Raw genomic sequence first — 9785 nt, forward strand, 5'->3', positions numbered from 1 at the left:
CCCCTTTATAAAGCAGCCCTTTCAACACCCACATACTTTACAAACAAATCTCATTCCTGTTGTGACACAAAGTTCTCCATCCATCTCCAACGTCTTAAGTCTCAAAGGCTTTGCTGGAGCTGGCCAGACAGATTCACTTTAACAGAAAAACCCAAAAAGAATAAAACTGAAACAAAATCCAAAGATACATCAAGTTGTAAGAGCAAACCCCTGGCTCTGTGGGAGCACAGCAGCGCTCACTGAACACCAGCATTAGCACTCAGCTGAACCAGAGCCTGTGTGCTCTGTAGCTTTTCTGCTCAGCAAAGCAGAGTAAGTGTGGCGGGGACAGAGCCAGCAGCAACTCTTTGTCATCCTGTCCCCAAGTCCTTGGTTCCAGCTTGTGCAGGCTCATCCCTGGCACCCTCTCTTCCCACTGTAGCAGGAAAAGCGTTACAGTGATGTGGTTGTGGATGTGGGAGGCAATGTGGGAGCTGGTGAGTGTTCAAGCTGCAAGTGGATTAACTGCTTATTTATCCTCACTTTAATTAGCGCCAACACCTCATTTCACAACTGCAGATAACACAGAAGCACGTTCTCAGCTACACTGAGCTCAAAATAGGCTGAACACAGGCCACACAGATGAATTCCTAAATCTCACACCACAGCCCCTGATTTAGGGCAGTTGTTTCTATTCTTAAAGTGCCTGCAAACCCAGAAGAGAGCAACTGGCTGAAGCAGGGCTGTAGCAGGCTTCATCCCACCTTTTACTCCAACCAAGCAGTTTTTAAGCACTTCCTGCTCAGTTCCTTCACAAAGCACCATGCAAGAGCAGGGCTGGGCAAGGTACCTTCCTTCAAGTGCCCAAGCACAGGTGTGCACCCACATTGCAATGAGCATGTCCCCTCAGCCACCCTGACACCCACTGCCCGTAGCTGGTGACACTGCAGAGTAACCCCGCTGCAAGCAGGACGGAGATGGTACCATTCCTAACATCTCAAAATGACCATTTTTTTTCTCTCCTCTCAGAACTGGGCATTCAGCAGGTGCTCTGGAGAGAGGATTATGGAGCTAATCCTTGCTCTGTAATCATAAATCCATCATATTTTAGACTTTTTTGTTAAATGAACTCACTGACAGTAGCACAACTGCTTCTACATGCTCTGATCTTTGCTAAAAGGTGTGAAAGTGACAAGACCTGGAGAACAGCAACAGCAGCATTCAGCATTTTCACTGGGAGGTGTTGATTAGCAGACTTCAAAAGAGCTCAACTCAGTCCTCCTTGTGAGCCCCTGTTAAAAACCAATTTATCCACAAAAGCAGTTTAAGCTAAAGGCAAAGTAGGGAACAGAGACTTGGCCTCAGTGTGACCTGCAAAGGCAGAAATGCTGCTGTAAGTCCTCAGGAAAGTGTTCCACAGTGACAGCAGCTCTCAGAGTGGTTTCCTGTTCTCTCACTGCTGCCTGGGTTTGGCTTTTAAAGACAAAACATTCTATCTGTGACCCAAGCATTTTGGAGAAACTGTATCCAGATTATCTTCCCAGAGCTCCAGCAATAGGAAAGAAGGATTTTATTACCATTTTTTATTACTGAGTTATGATTATACAAAGAGTCACAGGCCCAAAGCTTTTTTGCTTCATGCTACCCAGGTTACAAACGAACCAGTTAAACCAACTCATGCTGGATTACCACAGGTCAGCCCAGCTCCTAAGCATCAAGCAAAATGGTTCCAGGGACATACCTAATGGCACAATTCACCTCCATAGGAGGGACAAGCCTAATGAGGTACATATGCAAGAAACATAAACAGACCATAAACACCCCGCTGGGTTTTGTCCTTGCCTTTCCTGACTGCTTTTACCCTAGCTGTGTGCGTGGCAGCAGTGATCATCCTAAATGATTCCTGTTGCTGTGGATTCTTGGAGCAGTCATGAAGAGGCAATGGAGGATGCAGTGAAATGCAACTGAAGTAACACACAGCAGATGTCTTAGCAAGACAGCCAGAAAGTAAACTGCAGGGGAGGGGCCAGGCAGCCTTAGATGGAGGTTGTGCTCCCACTGCCTGCTCTTGTGAAGATCTGCCCTGGCAAAGGGGAAGCAAAATGGTTTCCTGAGTCAGTGTAACACCACAGACATGAGTTATAATGGTCAACCACTGAGTGCAAGTGGTGCAAGTTAAGACTGAAGCTGCTAACTGCAGAGTCTCTTCCTTGGACTCTCCTGTGACACCACATCTACACAAGCAGGATCACCATCTGAATAAGAAGCCTAGAAAAAAGCTGTTGCACATGGCAATAAGTGACTTCTTTCAGACCTCAGGGCAGTGGGGGCACAGCCTTTCTGTGCCTGTCAGGTGAGCTCCTGAGGTGGCCAGCTTCAGGGACCATTAACAACCTCGAATATGTTTCCAAACCTAAGAAAACTTTATTATTGCATCCTACTAAACTGTCCCTGCCAACAGCTATGGCTACTTCCCATCTCAATTCTTCTGTTACCTATTGCTGCAATGCCAGCTTACGCATGAAGTAATCCTTTGCCATCTTCTGCCCAAAACACCTTGCAGTCTTCAATCAGATTATTTCAGTGTGATTTACAGAAACATAGAAATATCAAATGGATCTATGGCTCAGGACTTCTTACTCCCCATAAAGAAATGAGGATCAGCAGCTATTGCTCTATAAAGACAGGACAAGTTAGTTCACGAGGCTCTAGGAGTCAGTCTGCAACGGCAAAGCCCAGGCACCTCCCTGGGCAAGGACGCTGCACTCAGCAGAGCAGTAACGAAGAACGTGGCAGGGCTCATACTGGGCAAGATGCAAAATCTTTATTCCAGTTCTGAATTGGAAAGAATACCACCTCCACAGCTCAGTGTTTGACAGTTCAGTCAGTGCAGGGAGAGGTCATGCTTGCCCGGTGGAGGCACAGACTTAGAAGCAGTTCTGTAGGCACTTTGAGAGGAAGCTCAGCTTCAAAGCACGAACACTGACCAGTTTGGCTTAAATTTTTAATATAAAAATTCACTAAAAATGCTAAAATGTGACAAACCATTGGAAATACTGTGACAAACATTTGCCCTTATGCAGTAAAAAACAAAACTAACCCAAGAGGCTCTGAAATGCATGGATTTCTTTTTCCTCCCAGCACGTCAGACCACCATCTACTTCAAAAGTTCATCTAAAAAAAAAAAATCCATGGCACCTTCACCTCATACTTCAGTACAAGAGGCTACTCTCGATGGACCAGCACAAATAGACCCAGGAAAAAAAGGACTGCATACTGTAAGAGAAAGAAGACACAAGAACGCACATTCACATCTAAAGATGCAGTAACAGCAGCAAACATACAGGGCAAATGGTTCTGCTTGTGCGTGTAAAGTTCTCATGAAGTAATTTTAGCTGGGGTGGCAGAAGCAGACAGAAAATGAAAAGAGCTCTTACCTTAAATTTTGGATAATCATTCATTAAGATAGTCACTATTCCAATATAGGGCACAAATCTACAAGAATAAAGGTTTTATTAAAACAAATACTATTCATGGCTGCATATTGGAGAAGCACTGCGCTGGTACTTCAACAAAGGAAGAGCCACTTAAGTATGCTGAGGGCTATGGTCAACAGGCTTAACAGGCTTGGGACTTCTTCCTCCCAAGCAGGGAAGCCATGGCAGTGGGAGCCAAATGACAACCAGCCCCAGAGTATGTTTTAGCCTCTGCCCTGTTCAGCATTCACCTGCCTGCAAAGACTGTGCCTTGCAGACTGATACTGATGGGAATTCCGATCACGCCTGAGCATGCATGGCTTTTACATCAGTGTCCACCCAGCATCAAACCTCAAGATGCAGTTCAGGTCTTGATACCTTCGCTTAAGCCCAGCCAAGAACTGAACTACCTTTGTTTTTTAACTCTCCACAGTACCTTTTGAAATGCTTTCACGCAGGTCACATAAACCCAGCAGGGAGAGTTCAAGAGGAAGAGGGGGATTAACAGATGGCACTGGGAGAGGGCAGTGTAAAAAGCAGCATCTTTTTCAACTTTACTTACCCTCTTGCTCGTCCTACTACATCCTTTTTCTCCAACCAGTGCTGCCCTCGTTTGTACAGCCCTCTGTCATCAACCGCATTATTGTCTCCCTTTGTCAGAAATTTGATGTCACCATTTTGCCTAGCAAAGGAAAGGCAGCCAGGTAAGTCAGAGAAAATAACTCATTAAAAGCTGTTCTAGAGCAAGTGCAGAGACTAACACAAAGGTTTTAGAAGCAATCATGTCCTACATGTCAAGCAGGATCAAAAAGAGAAAAATCTGTCAAATGCAGTGGAAAGCAGACAGTTTGGAGAAACACTGCAAATGAAAGAACGAATTCTGGACCCAGACAAGCTTTCTAGCAGAGCTGAAGAACAGAACCAGCAGGATGAGCCATTTCTAGCAAAGGTGCAACTACCGCCTCTTTGCTTTTGACCTCTCTCATGTTGATGCTTCTCTTGCTTCATATACAAATGCTGGGTGCTGGGCTCTGTACTACCACTCAAAATGAGATTTGGGGTTAAAGCATACAGTTCTACACAGTAGTGGTCAGAAGGAAGCTGAAACTTAGAAATTATTAGGAAAGGGGGATAAAACAAAGCAAACAATACCATCATGATACTGCATGAACTCACAATGTGCCTACATCTTGAATGCTCTGTGCAGTTCTGAACCCCCTACATCCTTTTTTGAAATGGAGAGAAGAACTGGCAAAGGCTCAGAAATGGATAACAAGGTCTGGAACCACTTCCATACAAGAAACAACAGACCAGGACTCTTCAGCCTGGAAAAGACAGAACTGATGGGAGATATGACGGTAGTCCAATACAAATGACACACACAACAACAATAAAACAGCTTTTCACTGCCTCTTCCAATACCAGACTGAGAGGGCATCAAATGAAACTCAGAGATAACAGATTAAAACAGCCAGAGAAGGAACTATGTAGAACTAACAACACTGCTAACGTCTCACTGGAAGGGTATTTTGGATGCCAAAAAATTGTATCAATTCAAAACGTGACCAGACACTCCATGTGAAAAAGTGAAGGAGGCCATTAATAACAAACTATGACATTGTGCTTGAAATCATAATGTGCTAAAGCAGGGAAATTGTCAATAAATACTCTCTCTAGTCTTTAATTCATCCTGAGATTAATTAGTTAACTTGTCAAAACCAGGATCCTGGAGCAGATGAACCTTTTCTTTGACCTGGAAACAGCTGCTGTTATGCTCTAGTTCTACACACCACATTGTGCCTCTTTCCCAGTCATTTCCATTCAGCTTGCTGGGCAGTCAGCTCTGCTGGCTTCTAAGCAGCAGCTTGTGCCACTGCTTGGAGATCAGTGATCGCTGTCATGTCCCTGTGGCATCTGGAGGCAGATGCTGAGCAGGAGCATTCTCCTTGCTTGGTTCTGTCAGCGTACTCACAGAAATGACAGATCAAATGCAACACAGGAAAGCATGCAGAAGGTCTTCAGAGCTCATGCTGTTTTCATCATGCCTGAATAGCAGCATGTGTTACTCAACAGGAGAAGCTTGAAAGGGAAAGAAAAAAGGGGGGGGAGAAAGAACAGATCTTTCTTCAAAGCACATTTGTCTCCCTGTGTGGGGCCAACAAACTCTAGACTTTGAGATACAGTCTGGAAAAAGAAGATACCCAAATGTGCAGATAACACAGTTATCTCTGCAGACTGATGGTGTAGGAGCACACCATCTTACTGAGCAGATTCAATGCTCTATCATGAACTACCACAAGAAGCCCACAGCACAGTTGCTCTGTCTGAAAGGTGACTGAAACCTGCTCTGGCTGTCCTGCACCAAAACCACCAAGTAAGTTTTGACCACAGACTGTGTTTAGTGATAAAGAATGAATTCAATTTCAGTCTGAAAAAGAAAAAAAGACCAGCAAGGAAAAAACATTTTCTCCCTGAAACAATACTGATGTGAACTGGAGCCCAAACTGCCAGAAGATCACAGAGAACAGGGTTTCTGTTCTCCCTCAGCTTGGCACTCTTGACAGCTTTCACAGAAACTTTTCAGTTTTCCTATGCAGTCCATAACTACAGGAAGAAATGGGGAACTCCATCCATTCAGAGGATACTCCTGAACTCCAAACTGGCACCAGAGAAATACTCTTTAAATATTGAAAAAAGCAACTGATACCCAAGCCCTGCCTTCAGCTCTCCTGGCTTCTGCCTGGCTTCAGGTCGCAGTAGGGATTTTTCAGTTTATCTTTCCTAATGTAAAGTTCAGGTTTGTATTTGGTTGTCTTATTTAAATGAAATCTAAAATATTGGAGAATGGTTTTACTTCAGAGAATCGAGGACTGGCACTATGGTCCTGTTACTTAAAATAAATAAGCCCTGAATACCTTAATAGTGCTGAGACAGAACCAAGCAAAAAGTGTAGGGTGGGTAATATCTGGGGATGAACTGACACATAGAATGCACATTTCTGCTTCTCCTTCCCAAACAGTGGCTGAGAGTGGAGAGAGAAGACCTTGAACTTTGTTGCCTCCTCAGTAATCAGCCCAAGCAGCACTGGAGCCCAGCCGAGCCTTTAGCATGCAATAGAGGAGGAGGAAAGTAGCATTTCACTTAAGAGTTCCCAAGACACCACAAAAAGTGCACGTGCAACATTACATTACAGATTTACCAACTATATCGACCTTATTTTTGAATTACTGGTATCAAAGTGGTGCTTTGACATTGTTAAAAGATTTTTAAAATGTTAAAAGAAAAAATCTGAATAGCAAAGACTGCTTTGTCTACTGGGAGAGGTGCCACCCTGTCATAGCCAGGATTTCAGCTGGACTATTTGTGTGCATGAACCTGGCTGACCTTGTCGTTGGGCCAGACAAATGATCTGAGTGCCTCAATAGCTGTGGCTGCCATGGGGGACGGACCCTTCTCTATCCCCTCAACCTCACTTGAATGAAGCAGCCATCAAATGTCACCTTTACACATGATTTGAGTGATTTCCTTAACCTAGGAACAGATCTCTGAGTGCTGGTATAGTTCCAGTTCATTCATCTTGCAGCAGGCATTTACTCTGCAGAAACAGATGCTGGGACCCCATCCAGCTGGTGACGTCTCCAAGCTGGCTTGAAGAACCAGGGATTCAGTGCAAGATTTAGTTTTTGCTCAAATGCCTCACAGGGAAGGCTCGTATCCCCACAGACTGGTCTGAAGCAGTCATAGCATCCAGCAAAACAGAAAGGCTTGTGGCTGCTGAGGAAGCCTTGCTTGAAAAATTAAGCCCTGTTCAGCAATCAAACTAGAGGGACTGTGCTTCATTCCTTCAGGCACGCAACCTGACAGATGTTCATAGAATGAACAGGACATGGACAGCCCAGTGCATAGACCGCAAGTGTAACACCACCAGACTTTCTACAGAGAAGAAAACAAACACCCTCTCTCTGCATGAGAGCAGAAGCCAGGACCAAAAAGACAAGCTTTAAAATAATGCACGCTACACACAAAATACCCTTCTTCAGTAAGTTCTACCTCCACAAACAAGAGCCACTTCACACATGTAAGTGCAGCCGTGCCTACAGGTGACAACATGTGGCACCTTGGGAGGGAAATCATGGTGCAGGAGACATTAAGTGACATGGGGAGTCCAGGTTACTCGCACAGACTCCTCACCTTGTGCATTCTGCTCGATTACCTTTACAAGGAAACCAAGGAGGGCAGATTTTGTCTGTCTGAAACTTCTATGCTGCTTCCTACAGCACCTGGATATCAGTTACTGACATGACACCCATCCATTTACCCAAGGAAAAACATAATTTAGCTAAACATCCTGCAATACAACCCCCCAAATTCTTAACATACTTCTCATGAATTTTCAGGACACGATGGACTATAGGAATTTCCCTTCCTTCTATCCTAAAGACCACGATTTCTCCCACTCTGATTGGATCTTCAATTCGGTTTGTGAGGAACAGGAGATCTCCTCTGTGAAACGCAGGCTCCATGCTGCCACTGAAAAAGAGAAAAGGAGCAACTGAACAATATTTAACACTTGGAATCAGGTTTTGGAGATTACAGTCCTTTAAGAAAAATCTCACAAGAACCTCAACAAAGAGCTCCTAAGAAAACCATCCTGGAGACCAGGCAGTGTCGAACCTCTATCACAATCAGATTGGAATTGCTGTCCTAGCAGCAGTTGAGATTTGCTGGGAAAAGAGCACTGCCAGCAGCCGGTGTTAGAATCACACCAAACGGGAAAACCCTTCTGCTTTCTTCATAACAGCAAAGCTGATGACAAGCAGCAGCTTCTTAACTTCTCAGCTTTTCACTGGTACAGCTTCCACAGTGGTGGGAAGTTTCTTTTCATAGAAACATAGAATCGGTGAGGTTGGAAAAGACTTTTTGGATCAAGTCCAATCCTTTAATTTCATTTGGTTGTATTTTTTGCAGACAGGTAGATCCTCCTCACTAACAAAGCTCTCAACACACACGGGCTCTGTATTCCCATCTGGAACAGATGGGTGTGCTAAAAATTTGTTACCGTGATTCATGGCTTTGCTTCACGATCTCATTTCAGGCACTGCTATTCATTTATTTTAGTCCTGTCTTCTAAATGGCAATTGTTACAAAATACTTAACCTTCTTCATTCCAAATAAGTAATGCAGTCCAAAACGAAACGATGAACTTTAAGTACCACGTATATTCGTGGTTTATCTTGAGGCAGCGCAGAAGCTGCTATTTCAGAACAGAAGATCACATCGCAGAACAAGGGTCGTGACCTAACAGCCCCTGTCTTACTCACTGGAGGAACAACACGAAATATCTCCCCTGTACTTACAGACCCTTTGGGAGGGAGTTTTGTTAAAAGGCATGTGGTGATCAACATAGAAACACACAAAGAGGCCAATGCAGCCACAGAACAGGCCCTGTGCAATATCCACACCAGCAGTCAATGGCTGCCTGAGGAATCTGTCCCAGGCAGTAGGAGGGTGGGACCCCTACACTGGTGGTACCTACTGCACAGCACTTCTGTGAGGGCAACATGCAATACCTAAAACATATCCAGTCACAGAACAATAACCCTTATAATAAGAGTACAGCTAAGGCTCCCCTTTCTCTGGCCATGCTATAGCTCACTAGAAGGCCAGGGGAAAACCAAGCCACTGCAAAAGATGAGTTAGTATTTTTAAGGATGTAATGTAACACCTAATAAAGCTCACAAGACATTTCAAGAAAACAGCAAATCCTTTTCATTGTGAAACTTTATTCCCTGGTGTCTCAAATCAACTCCCTTTTCACTCACCAAGACTCATTTGATGCTTCACCTACCCATACAGCAAGACCGGCCAGCACTGAGGAGGTACCAGTGCACTGCGATGTTCTACTACCACAACTTCTGCTATAGGAAGTACTGTTACCTTGATGAGACGATGGGGTCTGCCACAAACATTGTGTTTATACAGGGATAACCCTCCCAAGCTTGTCTGCTTCAAGGCCTTCCTTTTTCAAGGCTCCTTCACTCACACCACCGAGCATTTCTCCACGAGAGTTGATACGATCCAGAGTTTTGTTCTCACCGTATTTCTTTGAAGTCCATCCTCCCTTTCCTCATCCTCAGGACCACCTCTCTAAGGTACAACCCAGCAGCTGACAGAAGCAGAAGCATGAGATGCTGGTTTCACTGAAGGCTGCTGGCCATGCCTACCTGCTTCCTCTTCCCTCGCTGTTCCTCTGCGCTACACGGCAGTGTGAGTTCTCTGTGAGCCGGGGGCGGGACAGGACCCTCCCGCTGCCCCATCCCTCAGGAAACC

General features: G+C 44.8%; 1 protein-coding gene across 1 annotated transcript; it reads right to left on the reverse strand.

The window, feature by feature from the left end:
* Nucleotides 1-2786: 2786 nt before the first annotated feature.
* Nucleotides 2787-7983, reverse strand: LOC104406886 (signal peptidase complex catalytic subunit SEC11A). The gene is made up of 4 exons (XM_010016003.1): nt 7836-7983; nt 4018-4137; nt 3417-3474; nt 2787-3255 (listed from the first exon to the last, which is right to left on the reverse strand). The coding sequence occupies exons 1-4, from the start codon at nt 7976-7978 to the stop codon at nt 3205-3207; spliced, it is 372 nt and encodes a 123-aa protein (XP_010014305.1). The 5' UTR covers nt 7979-7983; the 3' UTR covers nt 2787-3204.
* Between the last annotated feature and the right edge of the window lie 1802 nt (nt 7984-9785).

The sequence above is a fragment of the Nestor notabilis genome, unplaced genomic scaffold, assembly GCF_000696875.1.
Source record: "Nestor notabilis isolate BGI_N333 unplaced genomic scaffold, ASM69687v1 scaffold14880, whole genome shotgun sequence".
In the NCBI taxonomy this organism is placed as follows: domain Eukaryota; kingdom Metazoa; phylum Chordata; class Aves; order Psittaciformes; family Psittacidae; genus Nestor; species Nestor notabilis.